General features: G+C 48.5%; 5 protein-coding genes across 8 annotated transcripts; 2 read left to right on the forward strand and 3 right to left on the reverse strand.

Moving 5' to 3' along the window:
* The first annotated feature begins 26 nt into the window (after positions 1-26).
* On the forward strand, positions 27-2,075 carry sigmar1 (sigma non-opioid intracellular receptor 1). Its single transcript, XM_047045450.1, has 4 exons — positions 27-589; positions 798-998; positions 1,125-1,217; positions 1,343-2,075. The coding sequence occupies exons 1-4, from the start codon at positions 445-447 to the stop codon at positions 1,570-1,572; spliced, it is 669 nt and encodes a 222-aa protein (XP_046901406.1). The 5' UTR covers positions 27-444; the 3' UTR covers positions 1,573-2,075.
* A 191-nt stretch (positions 2,076-2,266) lies between these two features.
* On the forward strand, positions 2,267-7,306 carry katnal2 (katanin p60 subunit A-like 2). The gene is made up of 14 exons (XM_047045817.1): positions 2,267-2,324; positions 2,828-2,898; positions 3,003-3,169; positions 3,277-3,313; positions 4,811-4,931; positions 5,111-5,209; positions 5,310-5,396; positions 5,586-5,663; positions 5,902-6,000; positions 6,319-6,382; positions 6,495-6,613; positions 6,701-6,789; positions 6,930-7,040; positions 7,138-7,306. The coding sequence occupies exons 1-14, from the start codon at positions 2,274-2,276 to the stop codon at positions 7,304-7,306; spliced, it is 1,362 nt and encodes a 453-aa protein (XP_046901773.1). The 5' UTR covers positions 2,267-2,273.
* Positions 7,307-7,998: 692 nt separating this feature from the next.
* Positions 7,999-11,508, reverse strand: hdhd2 (haloacid dehalogenase-like hydrolase domain containing 2). 4 transcript variants are annotated; one of them, XM_047045815.1, is made up of 7 exons: positions 11,424-11,508; positions 9,730-9,842; positions 9,327-9,535; positions 9,150-9,234; positions 8,806-9,022; positions 8,598-8,661; positions 7,999-8,513 (listed from the first exon to the last, which is right to left on the reverse strand). In XM_047045815.1, the coding sequence occupies exons 2-7, from the start codon at positions 9,828-9,830 to the stop codon at positions 8,413-8,415; spliced, it is 777 nt and encodes a 258-aa protein (XP_046901771.1). In that variant the 5' UTR covers positions 9,831-9,842; positions 11,424-11,508; the 3' UTR covers positions 7,999-8,412. The 4 variants fall into 4 exon arrangements, with proteins under 4 accessions (XP_046901771.1, XP_046901767.1, XP_046901768.1 ...); XM_047045811.1 differs by having other exon boundaries at positions 9,327-9,538; XM_047045812.1 differs by lacking the exon at positions 11,424-11,508 and adding an exon at positions 10,847-11,408 and having other exon boundaries at positions 9,327-9,538.
* A 623-nt stretch (positions 11,509-12,131) lies between these two features.
* ier3ip1 (immediate early response 3 interacting protein 1) lies at positions 12,132-13,087 on the reverse strand. The gene is made up of 3 exons (XM_047045816.1): positions 12,997-13,087; positions 12,564-12,665; positions 12,132-12,461 (listed from the first exon to the last, which is right to left on the reverse strand). The coding sequence occupies exons 1-3, from the start codon at positions 13,085-13,087 to the stop codon at positions 12,406-12,408; spliced, it is 249 nt and encodes an 82-aa protein (XP_046901772.1). The 3' UTR covers positions 12,132-12,405.
* Positions 13,088-13,927: 840 nt separating this feature from the next.
* Positions 13,928-19,420, reverse strand: skor2 (SKI family transcriptional corepressor 2). The gene is made up of 8 exons (XM_047045689.1): positions 17,585-19,420; positions 16,967-17,030; positions 16,602-16,679; positions 14,843-14,908; positions 14,615-14,713; positions 14,371-14,438; positions 14,180-14,242; positions 13,928-14,004 (listed from the first exon to the last, which is right to left on the reverse strand). The coding sequence occupies exons 1-7, from the start codon at positions 19,418-19,420 to the stop codon at positions 14,183-14,185; spliced, it is 2,271 nt and encodes a 756-aa protein (XP_046901645.1). The 3' UTR covers positions 13,928-14,004; positions 14,180-14,182.
* Between the last annotated feature and the right edge of the window lie 1,846 nt (positions 19,421-21,266).

Here is a 21,266-nt window from a genome sequence, read left to right on the forward strand (position 1 = left end):
CTAGTTTGGTGTATTTAGTACGCAATAGTGTTTGAGATATAAAAAACACTGTGCTAAAAGCTGCTGGCGATATTTATAGCTAACATCTATATTCTCATTTTACTAATTAGATTAGTCAGCAATACATGTGAAAAAGAGCCTACTAAAACCAGAATAAATACGGTACGTCCCACATACACCCCAATCCACACGGTAGAAATATGCAGCGTACCCGATGTTTCGATAAGGCTCGCTTAGTTTTGCGCGATTCCGATTGGATACGCGTGGATTAACGCTCACTCTGATTGGCTACATCCCTTTTGTACATGCTCCGTCGGACCAGGAAGGAATTGAGGTTTTATGTATCAAGCCTACTCCGTTTAGAGCGCGTGTTTATCTGTCGTCTCTCCTCGTCTTAATGTTAGCTTGTCAGTGCGTGGGGGCTGATCAAGATAACTACAAACAATGTCTTTGATCAATGTAATTTTGAAACTAATAGTGCTTACGGGAGTGTCGGTTTTGATAGTGTTATTCCTGCGGCACTGGATGGACACAAAACAGTACGTTTTCACTCAGGAAGATGTTGCCAAATTGGCCAAACAGTATGCAGGTAAGTAAAAAAAAAGGGTATGTTTTGATGTTGATGTAGGCCTAAGCCCCAGTTGTGACATGTCATAGCTATTCCTGTAACACTGAAACCGACACAAGCTGGATAGCAAATCCTTATACTATCTAGCTAGCCACATACCGTAGTAAGCTAGTTGAATGATAAGCATGTCTCCCTGCCTCCACCGGTTTCTCTCTTCCCCCTCCTCCAGGTCAGGACCACGACCAGGCTTTCTCCAAGGTGGTTGTGGAGCTGAGGAGGAAGTACCCGGGTCACATCCTGCCAGACGAGGACCTCCAGTGGGTGTTTGTGAACGCTGGGGGATGGATGGGCTCCATGTGTCTGCTGCACGCCTCTCTGACGGAGTACGTGCTGCTTTTTGGCACGGCGGTAGACACAGGAGGACACTCAGGTAGAGACAGGAAACAGGAAATACTTTGGTACCGTCCCTGCCCGGCCATCATTCTCTTGGCCCCAGCCAAGAACCACATAACCAGACCAACCTGTTTGTTCGTGTGTGTGCCCTCTCCCTCCCCAGGGCGCTACTGGGCAGAGATCTCAGACACCATCATCTCCGGAACGTTCCGCCAGTGGAAGGAGGGATCTACCAAGAGTGAGATCTACTACCCTGGTAGGATCCACTGACCAGCTAGGCGACACTTCTCCCCCCCAGTCACACAAGACCTCCCCAACACTGTTGAAATGTGGGAATAGCTTTCTTCAGATAACAACACTGTCTTATTTCTCTCTCTCCAGGTGACACGATCGTCCACAGCGTTGGCGAGGCCACGTCAGTGCAGTGGAGCGCGGGCACCTGGATGGTAGAGTACGGCCGTGGCTTCATTCCCTCCACGCTGGGCTTTGCCCTGGCTGACACCCTCTTCAGCACCCAGGACTTCCTCACACTATTCTACACGGTGCGGGTGTATGCCAAGGGCCTCCTGCTGGAGGCCAGCACCCTGCTCACTGACACTGGGGTTCTCTGAGGGCAGGGAGGTTGGAGGGGGACAGGGGGTAATACCTCTGGGACATGTTCCATAAGCCAGATCCATGCTGAGGATGTGTTGTGTTTCAATACCATCAGAACTGTGGAGGGATAAGTGAACGAGATGGGAATCACCTGTCTGGAAGAAAAAATGCTGAAATGTGTTATATGCAGTCAACCAACCTGCCCTCCTATCTGCTCCAGTCCATTGTTTAGTGAAATGCCTGGATGTTGTTAGTTTTGGACACTTTAGGGGTGTCTGATAGGGTCCTGTTATCGTTTGTTTGTCCTGTCCACGTTGACGAACCATAGTCCCACGTCAAACGTAGGTGGTAAACACTAATTCACTTTTTACTTGATTGTAAATTGATACTGAACTGAATAAAAAGACCATACCAATAAATGTTTTGAGGTATGAAATGTGGCCGTTGTTTTATTTTAGGCGTCACGAATTGTTAATAATGTGTGTATTAAAGAATAAAGTATTTTTGTTTGTTTATGAAAGTGTACATATTTAATTTATATAGAATGCAATTTAAATTGAATTATGATGGTTTATAACCATACCAGACGAGATGTAATGGATCTTGTTAGTCAGAGTTCGGCAGCGAGTAGGGTGCTGCAGCCCTGCTAGACTATCACTGAAGTTACTTTTGCCGTAGATCTCGCAGCAGAGGCATACTGCGATCCTCACACAGGACGATGGAGCTCTCATATCAAGCGATCAAAACCGCAAATCAAGCTAGAGAGGCGGTGAGTGGAACATCGCCTTTAGCTTGATGTTGTCAAACGAAGTGAACTCATTATTATTACTAGCTTGATTAGCGACACTGTTTTTGTTGTGTCTAAACGTATGGCGGCCGCAAACGACATAAAGCGTGCAATATAGTAATGCAAACTGTAAGTGGGGGGGATAAACTAGCGAGCTACCTTATTTTTCAACAGCGACAAACTAATAAAGCTTTATGAACGGCTTAGCTATTACAACAAATGCAAAGGGTAATGCCCTGCATGTAATGTGAGTTACGCATGTCGACTGCGATTAGCTAATTAGCAAGCTAGCTAGCTAAAACTTTTTGTAGCTGTAGCTAGAGCTAACTAGATGCAGTGAGTGTGTAGTCAATGTGCGTCCACCGGTTACCTAGGCGATATGTCACAGCAAGCAGAGCCAAGAAATGGAGACATGTTTGGAACAGATACGGCGCCATCTAGTGGAGGGTTTTCTTTCATTAATGAAAGTACTTCTCTTTCACTAGGATGAGCTGAGAACAGAGACCAGGCGAAGAAATATACTAATACTGATCTATCACCATCTCACAGAGCAGGGGTAAGATGATCACGATTTATATCTACTACAGGTGTGTGTGGTTGTGTGTGTGTATAATAGAGAGAAATAAATGGGTAGGACCACTGTGTGTGTGTGTGTGTCAGGTACATGGATGCTGCCCGTACTCTGGATCAGGAGACTAGCGTGGGCCTGCGGAGGTTTGAGGTGTGTGACAATGTGGACCTGGAGACGGTTCTCATGGAGTATGAGAGCTACTACTACATCAAGTTCCAGAAGCACCCTAAGCTCACCAAGAAAGTCTTTGAACCAGGTGGTCACACACACACACACACACACACACACACACACACACACACACACAGGCATAGTGGTAAGCTAGTGGTAATGTTCTAACCCCGGCTGTTTCCCTCTGTGCAGTTGAAAGCCGGCAGCCCAGAAGTTGTGGCAAAAAGCGGTGAGTTATTACACCTGAACCACCTTCCATACCTCCACCCCACCACCCTCATCCTGCATCCCACCACCCCACCACCCTCATCCTGCATCCCTCCACCCCACCACCCCCATCCTGCATTCCCCCACCCCACCACCCCCATCCTGCATTCCCCCACCCCACCACCCCCATCCTGCATCCCACCACCCTCATCCTGCATCCCCCACCCCTCCACCCCCATCCTGCATCCCTCCACCCCACCACCCCCATCCTGCATCCCTCCACCCCACCACCCCCATCCTGCATTCCCCCACTCCACCACCCCCATCCTGCATCCCACCACCCTCATCCTGCATCCCCCACCCCACCACCCCAATCCTGCATCCCTCCACCCCACCACCCCCATCCTGCATCCCTCCACCCCACCACCCCCCCACCCCCATCCTGCATCACTCCACCCCACCACACCCATCCTGCATCCCTCCACCCCACCACCCCTATCCTGCATTCCCCCACCCCACCACCCCCATCCTGCATCCCACCACCCTCATCCTGCATCCCACCACCCCTCCACCCCCATCCACCCCCATCCTGCATCCCACCACCCCACCACCCCCATCCTGCATCCCACCACCCCTCCACCCTCATCCTGCATCCCACCACCCCACCACCCCCATCCTGCATCCCTCCACCCCACCACCCCCATCCTGCATTCCCCCACCCCACCACCCCCATCCTGCATTCCCCCACTCCACCACCCCCATCCTGCATCCCACCACCCTCATCCTGCATCCCCCACCCCACCACCCCAATCCTGCATCCCTCCACCCCACCACCCCCATCCTGCATCCCTCCACCCCACCACCCCCCCACCCCCATCCTGCATCACTCCACCCCACCACCCCCATCCTGCATCCCTCCACCCCACCACCCCCATCCTGCATCACTCCACCCCACCACACCCATCCTGCATCCCTCCACCCCACCACCCCCATCCTGCATTCCCCCACCCCACCACCCCCATCCTGCATCCCACCACCCTCATCCTGCATCCCACCACCCCACCACCCCCATCCTGCATCCCACCTCCCCACCACCCCCATCCTGCATCCCTCCACCCCACCACCCCCATCCTGCATCACTCCACCCCACCACCCCCATCCTGCATCCCTCCACCCCACCAACCCCATCCTGTATCCCTCCATCCCACCACCCCACCACCCCCATCCTGCATCCCTCCACCCCACCACCCCCTTCCTGCATCCCACCACCCCACCACCCCCATCCTGCATCCCTCCACCCCACCACCCCCATCCTGCATCACTCCACCCCACCACCCCCATCCTGCATCCCTCCACCCAACCACCCCCATCCTGCATCCCTCCATCCCACCACCCCACCACCCCCATCCTGCATCCCTCCACCCCACCACCCCCATCCTGCATCCCTCCACCCCACCACACCCATCCTGCATCCCTCCACCATTGACTCCTTCGAAATGTTTCTCTCTCCGTCTGTCAGAACCCCCTGTACTGTGGTCCCACCTCTCCCCAGGATAGGCTCGTCCCGAAGACCCCAGTCTGGGGTTAAGTCGAAGGCAGAGTCGAAGATGGTTGCCAAGGAGACTAGTAAACCCTCTAGCGTATGTTCTACTACTCTTCTAACAAATGAAGATGTTGAATAACCAAAGCACTAGCTGTTCTAGATCAGTGGTGGTTCTCTAAGGTTCTAGTAGGTCCAGTAAACGGAACTATGTGATGATAGAGTGACTCCTGGCTGTTGTGTATGTGTGTGTGCGTGCGTGTGTTTGTGTGTGCGTAGGGGAACGGTCACTACTCTCCTCCAGAGTCTTGCGACTTCGGCCTCAACGTCTCCTCCATCCCCCGCAATGGAGCAGGGGAGGGGCCTCTGCCACGGAAGGTGGCTGCCACACACAAACACACACACACACACACACAGGTCCAGAGAGGCTGGGACAGTAGTGAAGTTCGCTGTGCTGTGTGTCCCGTCTCAGGCTCAGCTGATCGACTACAGAGGTCTGATTCAGGACGCCCTTAAAGGAGCAGCGACCGACGTGGCTCCCCTGTCCTGCCCCCCAGACCCCGTGGTAACTACCCCGGTGTCCTTGGTAACCACCCCATCTCCAGGGTATCTGTCCCTGTCACCATGGCAACTACCCCTGCGCCCCCCCAAGCCGTTCTATATTGTTCTCACTCTAACTCTCTCTCTCTTTCGATCTCTTTGCCATTAAATTCTCTGTCTCCCTCCCCCCTCCCTGTGTCTCCCTCCTTCTCAGGAGCGTCTGCTGAAGCCCATCAGTGCGCTCATTGGGATGAACAGTGAGATGAAGGAGCTGGCTGCCATCATCAGTAGGGTGAGACAGGAGGAAGTTGCTGACCATCCCCATGTGATTGGACCGTAGAACACAACCCGTGCTGCTCCAGCTGCTGCAGTTCTACCACTAGAGGGCAGCAGAGAACCTCTGTTGTCCGATCAATGTCCTCTATGGTGTCTTCAAGCTGTATGTGTATGTGTGTGTTTGTGTGTGAATGTCTGCCTTCCTGCCTGCCTACTGTGCTAATAAGTCTCCATCTCTCTCCGCCCTCCTGAAGGACATCTATTTAAACAACCCCAACGTGCACTGGGATGACATCATCGGCTTGCAGGCCGCCAAGCGATTAGTCAAAGAGGCTGTCGTCTACCCTATTAAGGTAGCGCCCCTCCACCTGCTCTGGTATTTCACCTACCGCCCTGTACCCAGGCCAGGGACATTTCTTAACCTGACACTTAATCCATACTTGAATACCAGCCAATCACCAACTAATACACACCCTCCATCACAGTGATGACGACAAATATGGGGCCGCATCTTGACACACACACACACATACACACACACATATGCATTGAGGACCACCACACTGTAGAACATGGATCATCACTATTTGAGGATTTCAAGGATGTGACTGTTTAATCCTCTCCTCCTTCCTCTCCTCTCCTCTCCTCCTTGTCCTTTCTCCTCTCCTCAGTATCCTCAGTTGTTTACAGGGATCCTGTCTCCATGGAAAGGTTTGCTGCTTTTCGGGCCACCAGGTGAGACCCACTCCCCTTCCTTCTCCTCCCTCCGGCCCTCTTCCTCCTCTTCACCTCCGTTCCTTCTTCTGTTCTTCACCTCTCCTCTCTCCCTCTCCTCCCTCCTCTTTAGGTACAGGGAAGACTCTCCTGGCCAAGGCTGTAGCTACCGAGTGTAACACCACCTTCTTCAACATCTCCGCCTCCAGCATCGTCAGCAAGTGGAGAGGAGACTCCGAGAAGCTGGTCAGGGTGAGGGTCTCGTCTGACCGCACTGTGCCCACGTTTAGGATTCACACACACACACATACACACAAACACTTTTGTGTGCTCATGCAGGTGCTGTTTGAGCTGGCTCGTTACCACGCCCCCTCCACCATCTTTCTTGATGAGCTGGAGTCAGTTATGGGCCAGAGGACTGGACAGGGGTGAGACAGGGAGGTGATATGGGGGGGTGCAGAGTGGAGGCTGGGGAAGTTTTGAGGGGTATAGAACATGGACCAAACTTTGTTCTTCCCTACTCTCCCCCCCTTCCTTAATTCCTATATCATTGTGTCCTGTCTCCTAGAGGAGAGCATGAGGGCAGTAGGAGGATGAAAACAGAGCTGCTGGTCCAGATGGACGGTCTGGCTCGTTCTGATGACCTGGTGTTTGTTCTGGCCGCATCCAACCTGCCCTGGTGAGAACCCACGCCTCTCTACCCCCTTCCTCCCTCATACTCTGTCTCACTTCTCTTTCTTTTCCTCTGTCCTTCTCCCTCCCTCCCTCTCTCTCAGGGAGCTAGATCATGCCATGCTGCGACGGTTAGAGAAGAGGATTCTGGTTGGTCTTCCCTCCTGTCCAGCCCGTCAGGCCATGATCTCTCATTGGTTGCCGGCAGTCAGCTGCACAGGAGGGGTGGAGCTACGCACGGATCTGGCCTATGAGACGCTGGCACAGGTATGAGTGACCGTTTGGTTCTACATCTCAGACGAGGATCTCGGATGTAATGATCCATCCCTGGAAGGAAGGACATATGTGTTTCCTTTCCAGTTGAGCAGTGGTATTTCCTGTCTGTGTTTAAGGATACTTCCTGTTTACGTTCCAGGAGACAGAGGGCTACTCAGGTTCAGACATTCGTCTGGTGTGTAAAGAGGCAGCTATGAGGCCGGTACGCAAGATCTTTGATGCTCTGGAGTCCCACCAGGAGGGTAAGACGGGCAGGCAGGCAGGGAGACACACAAGCAGATGGGCCTTATCTGACTGTTCTCTGTTCTCTCAGGGAAGTCAGACATGCCTGTGATCGAGTTGGAAACCGTGACAACGGAAGACTTCCTGGAGGTTATCACTCACTCTAAGCCTTCAGCCCGCAGCCTGACTGACAGGTACAGCGCATGGGAGACGGAGTACGAATCGGTCTGAGAACACACGCGTCCAGAACACACACACAGGCGTACAGAACACACACACGTGTACAGGACACACACACGTGTACAAAACACACACACACATGTACAGAACACACACACGTGTACAGAACACACACGCATCCTAACCTGGTTCCTCTGGGAGTTTTCCCTTGTATATACTCATGTTCTGTGTATATATATTTATAATTATACTGAAGGTGTTCGCAGTTATATTGCAATGCTCAACAACATCACAATGAGCAACACTCAGTTTTGTCATTTTATTAAAACGCAAAAATAAAATGTTCATGATGCAATATTGTAGTTTGAGACATGATGCATTTCTCATGACAAACACACAAACAGAACCAGCTAGCAGCTAGTCATCAGGCTGGCTGCCCTGGGACGAAGGTTCTATGAGATGTTGCACTGTTCCGCTGGCCGGAGGACGGGTGTCCTGGAAGTGGAGGTTAGCTGACTGGAGAAGGACAGGTCTGGAGGTGGAACGGACCTGGTTCTGAGGAGGGCTGTCCTGGAGTTGAAGGTGAGTTGGTATTCTAGAGGGTGGGCTTGTTCGAAGCAGGACAGACGCAGGACGGAAGCAGTTGAAAGGGAGGGAAAGTTCGAGGCTTAGATGATGCCAGATGATAGTGAGCTGGCCGTCTAGACCAGGTGATGAAGGATGTGGTCTACAGCCTGGACAAAGTCATCACAGGTCAGATATGGAGGAGGGGAGATCTTCTCATCACCCTCCCTGTATTTACCTGCAGGAGGAGACACAGTTCATAGTCACACATTGTGTATGTCACAGGACATTGCACAAACACACTGAATATAGAGTCTCTCACCAGTTTTAACAAGGATTCCCATCATGCCAGCCTTCTGGGCACCGCCAACATCGTCCCGTGCGTCCTATAGAGGCAGAAAAACAGGAAGTGACCAACTGTGCAGTGACTGGACCTCTATAGGGCACAGTGTTACTCCCAGGAAGGGAGGGAGGAGTGCACATTTCTCGGGGTCTTCAGACGGGGCCCCAGGCGTGAGCAGACCACTCACGTCTCCTATCATGATGGCGTCCTCGGGACTGCAGCCCAGCTCTCGGAGAGCCTCCAGGAAGAAGCTCTGCTCAGGTTTGCCCACCACCTCCGCCTGCCGCTCCGTGGCGTACTCTAGTCCCGCCACAAACGGACCGGGCCCCAGCGCCAGCCCGTCCTGCCGGCGGTAGTACCGGGCCTTGTGAATGGCTATGAGGGAGGCGCCCTCCAGAACCAGCCTAAGAGAGGAGGGAGGGAGGGAAGACGAGAGAGTAAGCAAGAGCTGGATGGATGAAGATGGAGGGAGGAAAAAGAAAACATGGTGATACTCGATCAGGTGAGGTAAGCTACATGGGTAAGAGTTACCTGAAGGCCTTGTTCAGTGTCTGGTAGTTGAAGTGCTCGGGTGCTAGTCCTATCACCACAGCGTTGGGCTCGGACGTGTCCAGACCTACAATATACACCTTGTCTGTTATACATTGGATCCTAGCACACACACTAAGATACACACTGCCGCCCTCCTCTCCCAGTCCTAGCCCTCGCCTGAGAAGTCCTCCAGAGCGCTGTCCTCCACGAGCAGCAGGGGGCGCTCTCTCCTCTGCTCCAGCAGGCGACGTGCCGCGCTCAGTGAGGTGAAGATCTCCCGCTCCTCCAGGTCAAAGTTCAGCCGCTGCAGCCGCTCCAAGAGGCTCCGCCTACACTCCTTGGTGGTGTTGGTCACAAACTTCACGGCCACTGAGGACTGACGTAACCTGCTGAGCCGAAGAGGAAGACGACAGCTTCAGCCTCTGTTAGAGGAAGTCAGGGCTAGGATATGTGGTAGGGAGGATAGAGGCTAAATGATAGGGCCTAAGTTATAGGGCTTGGGATAATAGCATATGGTGAGGGTAAAAGAAAAATGGAGTATGGAGTTAAGGGCATGTGGGTCAGGAGAGGACCAGGTCACCTGCGGAGCGCTTCCTGGGCCCCCGGAACAGCACAGTCCTCTACATGGAGTGTCCCGCTTAGGTCAATTAGCACCGCCTTTAACGCCCGCCTGCTCGCCATGGCAGCACTTTCCTACAGTCAGAATTTGAATATAAAATCCTAGCCACGGGCATTCCACATAGACCACCTCTACACCAGCCACACATTATAGCAAGGACTATGGACTGATCGCTCCGATAATGGCAGCTATTCATTGCTCTGAGAGCAGTTTTCAGGCCTGCTGACAGTACACAGTAAATACTACTTTATTTTGATAATCATAATTCACTTTCTTTATCATAATTCACATGACTTTATCATAATTCACATGAGATGGAATAGGATTATCTGTGGTGAGCGGTATCTCTGGTACGATGCCCTGCGTGACGCTACAATACCCGGAGCTCTTTTACTTATGAATGCTGGATTCTGTCATGTAGTTATAAATCTGGGACAATTAATACTGAGCTCAGCACTGTGAACCCTTATTCAACCAACTGAACACTAAATCTGGTTCATGATCTGTACGTAACATTATTGGAGAGATTTTGACATTTTAGTTATTGTGTTGCCAACTGGGAGTGTTATGTGGCATAGATTGTATCTGTCTGGATTGATCGGAGCCCGGATCAGAGTAGGCCTATATGACTGAAACGGCCAGGACATAAAAGAAAAATACTTAACACATCGCCATGAACACATTGAACCAGAAAATCGGCCTGTCTTTTGAAAGTCAAAGCTTGTAGCTAGCTAACGCTAGCTTTAAGTATAACGTTAGCTTGTAGCATAAAACCGACAGAACATGTGAAGTTAGTTTGTAGTCGTAAACTTGATGAACCAACGTTAACCAGACTTGAGGGTATGCCGTTCTATGCTACTTGTAAAACATAACCCCGAATTTAGGTAAGAAGAGCCAGTATTAGTGCTAGAAACATTTCAAAATCAATTGGCGCAAAGTGTCAGGTAGTGCTAGCCAGCCAACTGATAAATAACAGGCAATAGCAATATATTTCGACGAATGTATGAAGTATTCAAGAAGTGCCAGGAACATTTACTTGCAAACGAGTAAACTATTTGAATGAGCTATTGCTAGCTACCTCTTCTGGGGCTTCAACTGGCGTGTGTTGTGTTTAGGGTCTTCTGGGAAAGCTGTCTGTAGATATGCCTATTAGTTTTCTTATCGTCTAATGTGAATTGTGAAATTGCTTTGAATAGTACGTTAGGCCTACCTACTCGCGAAAATATGTAGCCTAGTACTAGTCACAGTCACTTAGTGGGAGTGACACACGCACACAAATTCATACGTACCCACGCACACTCCCCATTATTCGTCCAATATATTAATCATTTAAGACGATTTACAGAATAATCGTTCATTAAAAGAAAAACATATGTAGCCTATCTCAATAACAACTCACAGATGGATCATAGTTGCATGTATTTTTGCATTAATCGATTTAATATAGCAGAAAGTATTATCAAAGCTAAAAAACCTCTTTCGCACGTTGCCAATCCACACCCAAAGCCTCTTTCAGTCACTAATTCTACATCAAAATAACAGTAGGCTATTGCTAAATATTATTCTCTGATGTTTTGCTGTAATACAAATGTTACACTCACACATTCCTAACCCCTAGCCAACAATAATAAATGAAAATAATTTGCACTTGTTACCAAACTATTGTCCACTGTAAGCCCCTTCTCCCGTCGTGTAAAAAGTGCCCTAACTGATCAGGGAAGGACATTCCATCTATCTCCTCGTGTGAAGTCTCCCTAATGCCCCATCATCACTTAAAGTCACACTATCTTGAGCTAAGATTAAGTCACGCTAATCTAAGATAAAACGGCTTTATACCATTAATCCCACCGATAAACATATGGTATTAATTCTGTCAAAAATATCCCTTACTTCGTGTATTTAGGTCCAAACTACCGTTAATAAAAACGTTTTCCCAGGACCACTGGCAAACACTGCCTCTAATACGGGCACCAATGGAGATTATGAGAAGGGGTTGTTTGTCTGTGCCACGGATCCCCTGGTTCAAATAAATACAGACAAGTTTGTTTCAGACAAACTGTGTGATCATGAAGGAATTAAAGCACTGGTCCTTTCAGTTTACAGACGTGTTTACTGCATAGACCTACAAACAATATGTTTGTTGTTTATAAAAGTTAATATGTTAACGTTTATAAAGGTTTAAAAACAGTTAGTAGCTAATGCTGCCTAATACACACTTCACTTTCCCAATCCCTGTCACGTAGGCCTACTGCATGTTGCCAGAACATTTTAGGTTATACATTCTTAGGTTCTTGTCCAGATTATGAACTGTTTCAGGCAAACATTGCATGAGATGTAGCAAGGATCGTGAATTAAAGCGTTCCTTTCAGCACATACGTGTTTATTAAACAAGTATAAAACATTTATCTTAAAAAATGCGTGTACAGTTTGTGCCTAGTCTTTCACATGTAGCGTAATCCTTATGTTGCATTGGCATCGTTAATCATGATCAGTAGCCTACTGATCGTGATGCCCCTATCTCCATCACTGTTTTCTCATCAGTCTCGGTTAATTCTGTCATAAAACTGGACCAGTTATTTCAGAGTGGCTTTTGGATTTCGGCTCTTGGAAGGTGTCCCGAGTCCATGACTGGAAGGATCAGCCGAACAGCAGCAGAAGAACGATGCAGACTGAATTCACTAAAATCAGCGGCACTGAAATCAGACATAGAACATTTAGAATAACCAGTCTGCTTTGTTTTGAAGATGATTTTGCTGTAAGAAGTGAAAATCTTGACGTTGACGAATTTATCATACCTCTCATAACAGTTTTGACAGAACGAATCAGGATCAGAAGTTGAGCGTTTATCGATGGGTCATCGCCAAACCCTCCGGTGCCATGTTGCGCACTCCACCCAACTGATGACAGAGAAGGCTCAGTTAGGTCTAACGACAAGACTGGCTATGTCTAGGACGTGGCACATTTAAACCTTGCTAACTTACATGCAACGTAGGGTTTCCGAGATCCTAATTCAATGCATTTTTAGGAAATCTGCAGGAGAACTGTTAGCCCATATCTACTTGTTCCTTACAGCCAAGAAAGCCTCTATCCAGCTACAAATCTCTGGCTAGCAGCAAACAAGGATGCATTATGTCAGCTATACAAGCTATCTATCTACGGCTTTGATGGCAAATGCAAACAAAACACCTTGCCACCTAACACACTTCTCACGTTTACAAACTCGCTTACTTTTGCTAAGGAACCTTTCTTCATGTAACACTGCAACAGCATTGACACAGAGAATAGCCGTTTGGATGAGAGTATAGAGTGTGAACGCCATTCTGGCAAATTTGTTTCTCCTCCTTCAGGAGCTCTGACAACTGGAGCATCTGGTGACGACAATTTTGTGCGCCCCGAGTTGTATTGCATTTTTATGAATTTATTTTTTCAGACCATAGATGACACAATTTTGGGGCTTGTTTCAGGTCCATTAATCCCTGACTGCGTTTTAATATAAGTAATGAAGCACATGCGTTCAAATATTATATAGACTTTTTTATTTATCCACATAAATAGTAGAGAAACTACAAGAACATATTTCAATACATTTTCATTAACCTTTTTGTAATAATAGCATTATTGATTTTGTGTTTCATGTTAATTTCTCCATTTACATCCTCTAAACAGGGAGACATAAGAGCTTGAGCTTCAGCGCTCTGAAACATAAATTCAACGCATCATTTTCTTATATACATTCGGTACATATTGTGAGACTACAACCAGGAGGCTGGTTCAGTCAGACTGAGACAAATACACGCACGCACACACGCACACACACACACATACACACAGGGGTGGGGGGGGATTCACTGTACAGAAACATCATTATCATCATTATCATGTATCAAGTAGGAGAGACATCAGACAGCCAAGGTGTGTGTCTGTGTTGGTCCAGGGCAGGGGGACGGGGGTGGAGGGGGTCTAGGACAGTTCATGTTTAGACACGCAGCCGTCTAGTCTCTAACACTGTCTCGTTTTTGGTCCAGAAGGAGCTGATGAGAGCAGGGGTGTAGGCAGGTCCATACGTCACTGGCTCCGTCGGTCTCTCTCTGGGGAGACGAGGTCACGTTTGTTGTAGTAGTACAAAAAAGTGTCAGATCTTTGAAGCAGAACTGTGTCAGGTGGTTCGAGCAGTGCTGTGCGTTCTGTACTTTTTCTTCCAGGCTGCACAGCTTCACAGAAACTCTGTGATGAGACCTGGGGGGGAAACACACAAACCCTTCAGAGTCCTGGTCCACCTATATCCTGCACCTGTATATATATATATATATATATATATATATATATATATATATATATATATATATATATATATATATATATATATCACTACATAAACACTGCCACACAATATACTACACTGTATACTTACCATTTAGCTTTTGTTGAGATGTGTCCCTATTTTTTCTTTTCGTATCATGTTCGCATAGGGAATCTGAGAATGAGGCAAAACAGAAACATTAGTTGCTTTCATATACTGTGTGTGTGTGTGTGTGTGTGCTTGTGGGTGTTTGTATTATTGTGTGTGTGAGGTAATCTAGAGGATGTCTGCAGGGATCTTACCATTTGCAGTTGCTGCACCATCTCCTCTCTGTAGGCCAGTTCTCTCTTCATCTGGTCCTGGAAGTTATCTGGAAAAGAACCCAATCGAAACTTGTTTCAAAATGATCATTGATTATAATGAAATTCAAGAATTCCAAACTAACAAACAGAAGAGTCAATGATAAATGAGGAAAAAGTAGAGTAGAGAATGAGGAATGGTGAGGAGGAAGCAGGAAGAGGGAAGTGGAGAGGTGAGAAGACTTACGGAACACGGGGAAGGGTGAGTTGCCTTTCAGAGCGTGGAATTCCTGTTCTAGTCGTCTCCGCAGGTCTATCTGTTCCAGCAGAACCTTCTGCAGCTCCTCTGTGGAACAGATAAGACAACACTAGAACATTAGTAACAATAGATCCACAAGAACACACATCAAAACCCAATATCATTAGAACACAATAACTTTACTTTAATTCAATAATAATAATTTACTGTTTGCACCTTTCTCCATGTTCTCGACATCCTTCTTCAGTGACACAGGGGATGGTGTTTCTTGCGTTTGGTCACCTAACATAAAATACACAAGGCATTTTGATTATGATAAAGTTGTACTATAATAAGCTTTACTAAACAATTGTTACAATCATCTCAAAACTATTTTTGAAGGCAAAACTTGTTAAGCCGTGAGTGACAGGGGACAAGTACTCCCCTCGTCCTCTAGATGTCAGGCTCAGTACATGTTTCCAGCCTACTAAAAATGTTTTCTCACACAGGAATTAATCAAGGATTAACTTTACACACTTGTAGTTATTGCATTAGATTCAGCAATAACAATTGTCTTTTTGATTGGAATTGAACCCTGAATTTTTCACCACTCAATATGTAAAACCTGGATTTTAGGCAACACAAAACCATGGTCAACAAATTGTGGGCCGTACAGAGGATTTAGTAGCCAACATTCATACCAAACAGTATTCTCATCATCATACAGATTTGTATGAGTGCTGCCTGAAGTCTATACGCTGCCGTTAGGCCTGATTGTGCGTCCGTGCCCTGGGCCTTCTAAACCACACTAATCATATTCCCTCCAACACCCCACTGCCTCCCTAATATCCACAGTTTTCTCATCACACCAAGCCTTCTCCCATGAATTTACAAACCTGGAAATGTACGTGTCTGTGTGTGAGCCTGTGTGTGTTTGGAAGCACGTGTGTGCGTGTGCGCAAAGTATGAGCTGTGACAATGAGGCAAATCGAATGCCTTAAATGAAGCGATCTGGTCCATTTTGTGTGTGTATAATCTTCATTCTCTTTCGCCTCTCTCTTTCTCCCGCCTCGCTCCCGTCCTCCCTCCTTAAGCCTCCCAGTGCTGGTCTCATTCAGCCTGCTGCTCTACTCTCTCTGTCTCATTTGACAAGCACATTTGCAGACAGTGCCTGAGGATAACAACCTCGTTTGACAGTCAATTAACCGTGAATAGTCAAAGCCAAGGCAGTTTGCATTACATAAATGGAAAATTAGATTATTTTTCTCCCAAGAAACAGAAGACTTTTTAAGGCAGCGCCTCGGCCGCTGTGGAATCAGAGCTCCTAATCACGTCCGCTTGCAGCCCTGGGAGACATGGCGCAATCAGGCAAAGGTGGTTTCATTTAATTTGTTTCGTGTAATTTTTTGAAATACATTATACATTATGTGAGGAGATCATTATGGGATAGATAATATAAATGTTGGCATAGATGTCATAAAACACTGGGAATGTCTCCCTGACAGATAAAAAAGCTCTGATCTCAGGGATGGAGGGCTTGGCAGAGAAAAAGGCAATTATATCCCTGCGATAATGTGAGGATGGAGGCTGCCACCTCGTCTCCGTGGAGACGATAGTCTGTTGAACTGTGATGGCTCCCACTAGAATACTTCCTGAACATTACGAGGCGCTGCTCCATTTTTTGAGGTAGCCTGTGTTATCTTGTGTTTCATCTGTTTGTGCAGTTATATTAATCCCTAAACTGCCGGTCTGGGAAAGCTGACTACCAACCCCTTCAGAGGAAGACGTAAGGCTCGGTGAAGTGGCTTTTTAACTCCAACTTTGTTTAGGTGTGTGTGTGTGTGTGTGGATAGGCATGAGTTTAGGGGCAGACAGTAGGGACACGTCTGTACCAAAGTCAAGACACTGTCGAAACATCTCCCCCCAAAATAATTATATTGGGCGAAAAAAAGTTCCAACCAAACCTACACCCTTGTATGTGTGTGTGCGTGTTTACCTGGAGTCTCCCTCCAGTACTCCTGTCCTGAGGCCTCACTCTCTGACAGGAAGAAGTTGCTCTGTTCTTTGTTGTCATCTAGAAGACAGACAGACGGAGGGAGGGAGGAGAGGGACAAACAGAGCAGGCACCATTACTCCACCTCATCTGGAGTCGTGAAGGGGGGTAACTGGAACTACAGAGAACATTGCCTCTCTGAGAGAAGCATCGGCGAGGAGAAGCAATGGGACGTCAAGCCAACATTACCGCCAGATGACCGACACACACTCACTAGTAAGAAACATGCACTTACGTGTCGGAAAAACACATACGCTAGTAGAAAATAAACACTAGAAGGAAACACAGGTCTGCGGTAGGAAACTCACCGGCGTGGCTGACGTTGTCTTTGGTGGCGTAGGCAGGAAGTCCTTCCTCCCTGTTTTTGTGTACCTGAGAGAGGAGCAGAGGACCAAGAGAGGGTTGGTTCTTCTACGTACAGACCAGCTCAACATTGAAAAGATGTGAACAATCTAGGTGTCTAGGGGTCTGGAGCAGGATAATACAAGTGTGTGTGTGCGCACAGTTACTAATGGTCCTGAACCTTTTGCTAGCTCCTCATTAACCCAGGGTACAAGCCCTCAGCCCCTTTATTTCTCTTTCTCTAAATCTTTCTCTCGCTCTCTATCTTTCTACGGCTCTCTATCTGCATCTCTCTATCTGCATCTCTCTCCCTCTCTGTCTTTCCCCCTGGCAGCCAGGGCTAATGTGGACTCGACAGGTTAAAGATTAAGCAGGCTAACAGGCAGGCATGACAAAGAGAGAACAAATAGAATGTCGCTATTAAACAATACATGACTGGGGCCATTAGCAAGGATCACAACACTGTGAATATCTCATTTCTACAGGGAGCTGCTGCTATCAATCTGGTTATGCAGATCAGATCAGGCCTGCCAGCGCAGCCATTTAAATAATAATTAGCTAAAGTGCCTTGAGGGAATATTTACGTTTTTGTAGGTGGCCTCCTCCAGTGGAGGGTGTGGAGGGCTGGAGCTGGGACTGGGGATGGCCAGGCTGGCGGGGGGAGAGGCCGGCAGGCTGGGGGGGTCCTGGCTGGGGGCTGGGGGGGTGCCGGGGTAGTCTCCGTTGTCCCTCCCTCTCTCCTCCCCCCCCTTGCCCAATCCTCTCAGGTGTAGACTGCTGCTGAAGCTGTCCTCCTCATCCTGCTTGGTCTCCACGTCCACCTCCCCCTCCTCCTCGCTCTCCGGCCCGTCTCCCTCCCCCTCTCCCCCACTCTCGCTGCCGTAGCTGCAGCTGGTGGTGGGAGACAGGTGGCGGTCCGATCCGAAGTCTTCCGTCACATTGCCGTGGAGTTTGGCGATGCTCTCCGCATCCTTGACGACAGGCCGGAAGGCGGAGTGATAGCTGCTTTTCCTAGCCTGGAGGGAGGGGGCGTGGTCGAGCAGCTTCAGCCAGCCCTCTGAGGTCACAGGTCGAAGGTCAGGGGTCACTGCCGGACACTCCGGTTCAAACAGGCCTGACCTGGGGTTGGTGCTCATGCCTGCGCCCACCCCTGCCCCGGGCTCAGTGGGCTCCGACAAGTCCAGGAAGGCTTGCCTGAGGGAAGGGCTCTCTGCCAGTGAAGAAAGGGCGCTGGGCTGGTGCTGCAGGTAGGTGGGCACTGGGATGCCCCCGGTGGCCCTGGGGGGCCAGAACATGCAGAAGGGCGGGTAGAAGGTGTCCTTACGCCCCGGCCACAGCAGCCCAGACAGACCGGCGGGTTTCTGGCTATTAGGAGCCTCGCTGTCATCCTTCTTCTGGGGGCAGAGGCCGAAGGTGGGGAAGGAGTAAGGGCTGGGGAACAGGGAGGTGGGGGGGAACTTGTGCAGCATGCCAAAGCTCTTACTGGGCACGGGGATGAGGGGGTAGCTGCGTGGGGCCTTCCTGGGAGAGAGGCTGTTCACATCCAGGTCCTCATCCTCCTCAAAGCGGCCCCTCTTCTGGCTCCCCAGCTCTGGGGATGACATCATGTGGGGCAGGACGGAGCCCATGCCCTTCATCTGTCCCATGGGAGCGCAGTGGGAGGAGGGCAGGGCACGCTTTCGGCTGCCCCCATTAAACATGGCCTTCACGTCCTCCCAGGCGAACGCCAGGTCGTCGGGCGGGGTCTTGTCGGACAGTTTGAGGTGGCGGCGCCAAGAGTTGAAGTTGGCGGCGTCGGGCTGCGTGTACTTGGCCTCGGGCGTGCGGTGGGAGTGGAAGATGAACTTGTTGGGCGAGAAGTACATGTTACAGTACGAGCACTTGATGCACTTGGCCCGTGAGCTGTTGTAGCGTGCCGGGATGAAGTTACCGCGGCAACCCCAAGCGCACTCGTGAGACACGTCGAAGGCAAAGTTATCGGGCAGCTTGGGGGGCGAGTTCTCCCCCAGGAAGGACTTGCACAGGCGCTCGGCCTCGCGCTTAGTGATCATGCCGCAGCGTCGTGAGGAGATGGGCATGGCGCCCGCACGTCGCAGTATCTCCAGCTGGACCGGGGTGCACTGCACACACGTGATGCCCAGTGCAACACGGCGGTTGTGGATTTCGTTGTAGCTGTAGTTCTTCAGCAGTGTGTTGGAGATCTGAGCCAGGCACAGGCGCTCCTGGTGGTCAATTACCAGGGAGACGATGGGCACCCCATACAGCACCACCTGACCCACCTGGTTGGGCTTCAGGGAGGAGGAGGAAGGGGAGGGGGCCCCGTGGGGAGGTCTAGGGGGGGTCAGGGGCTCTGGCTGGAAGGAGCTGGGAGGGGTCGTCATGGTGATGTTGTTGGGTCTGGGTAGGAGGGGTGTGTCCATGCCAGTGGGGTCCACTGCAGACAGGAAACTCTCTGTGACTTCCTGCTGGCAAGCGCAAAGAAAAGTATTAAGCACACATAATTCCAAACCTTTACCAGCTGAACCGCTGGTAACATGGACAGAGAAAAGATCTGACTCTTTTGACAAACATTATAACAACTGTACAAAAACAGGAATATTTAAAGGCTGTCAGAAGATTTTTTTTATTATTTTTATTGTTGCATTTCTCTGTTCATAATTCGGAAACATTATATTCATATTGACTAAAATGTAATGTTATTTATCTTAGTTAACACATTATTGTTGAGAATGTGCGTCTTTTACTGACGAGGCTGGATCTAAAAGAGAACTAGGGCAAACGTTTTAAATATGGAAAGAGGCGCGGACTGGTCTAATACTTCATGAACTGATCGTCGGCTCAGAGTTCTTTTGCGATTTAATTTACAATCCAGTCAATGCATTTACGATATTGACAAGATATTGTCTTGTCATCTGATTAGCCTATATTGTGGCACTATTTTGCCACGTTGAGAGGTTAAGCATGGCATGTTGGATAATGAGAGGCCTTTTAGATCCTCTCCCGTACCCGTATGTCATTCAGGTAACCTAAAACAGTTATGGAGCAACAACAGTTTGTGGTTTGACAGCTTCAGAAAGGCAAGTTCATAAGAGAATTCCGAAAGTGAAGTTAACCTGATAGTGGAGAGGTGAAACATTTGCCGACAAACACCGGCAAATTATTTTACATATGAGATGAAGCGAGACACTTTAAAATGTGAAACCATACCAGAAAGCCTTGTCTATCAGAAATACTAAGCCTTCTCTGAAACACACGAATAATATTAATACTATACATATAAATACCTACAATATTGTACCAAATTATGATAATACAAAGATAGTTTTACTCTTTTTAGTATAGCCTGGGGCCTGATGACCATATCAGTGACAACTGATATTTGCTATAAAAGAACTACAAAAGGTAGCCTAAATAGACTAAAATGTGACTTTTATCATTCTTATTTTGTTGTATAAATGTGGGCTATGTTACATAATTTTATTAATTTGTAACACATAACAGGTCACAGAATATAGTTTCTTACCTTGTAAAGATCAAGAGAAATCCCAATGTAAAAAAATCATAAAACACATCCCTGTACTCGCAGAAAAATCAATTAAGCTCAAAACACCTCAACTACAAGAGCCTATATTTTGCATTAATTACTACAAATTTCGATTCAGAGGGCGACACTCCACGAAGTTCAGTCCGAGGAAGTTAACGGTTGGTGAGTTGTGAGTAACTGCGTAGCGCTCGCCGGCTTTAGTCCCTTTAAAAGACGTGCCGCGTGCTTTGCCGCCGGTGTCGGACGGGACTTGATTGGCGTAGCTCTGCCCCTCTTCTCGTGCCACAGCTCAGAAGACTTTCCGCGAGCAGCCAATGACGTCTCACTAACTGCCACTCAACACTCTGAAGAGAGACTAGCGCACGAGCCTGGCCCGGGGCTACGGCAGGGGTGTACAACTAGAAACACACACAAACACACGCCGCATGTGGATGTGAGCTTGGTTTACAAACAACTCGAATACAAATACAAATCTGACATACCAATATAGCTTTTGATATTTATTGAAATATAAAGAATTGTTTAGGCTACTTTAGCGTATAGCTCACCAAACATATTTAAAGAATGGGCCATCATCAGTTATAAGATTGTCATAAATACAATTTAAATAACAGGTGTAAATCTGAATTGAGTTGAAAGCTTTGTCTCACTTTTTCTCATTTTACAAATAGGGCTGTATTCCAACGTCTGAAAAATAAATGGTCTAATGTAGGCCTATTAGT

This window comes from Hypomesus transpacificus, chromosome 22, assembly GCF_021917145.1.
Source record: "Hypomesus transpacificus isolate Combined female chromosome 22, fHypTra1, whole genome shotgun sequence".
NCBI classification, from domain to species: Eukaryota; Metazoa; Chordata; class Actinopteri; order Osmeriformes; family Osmeridae; genus Hypomesus; species Hypomesus transpacificus.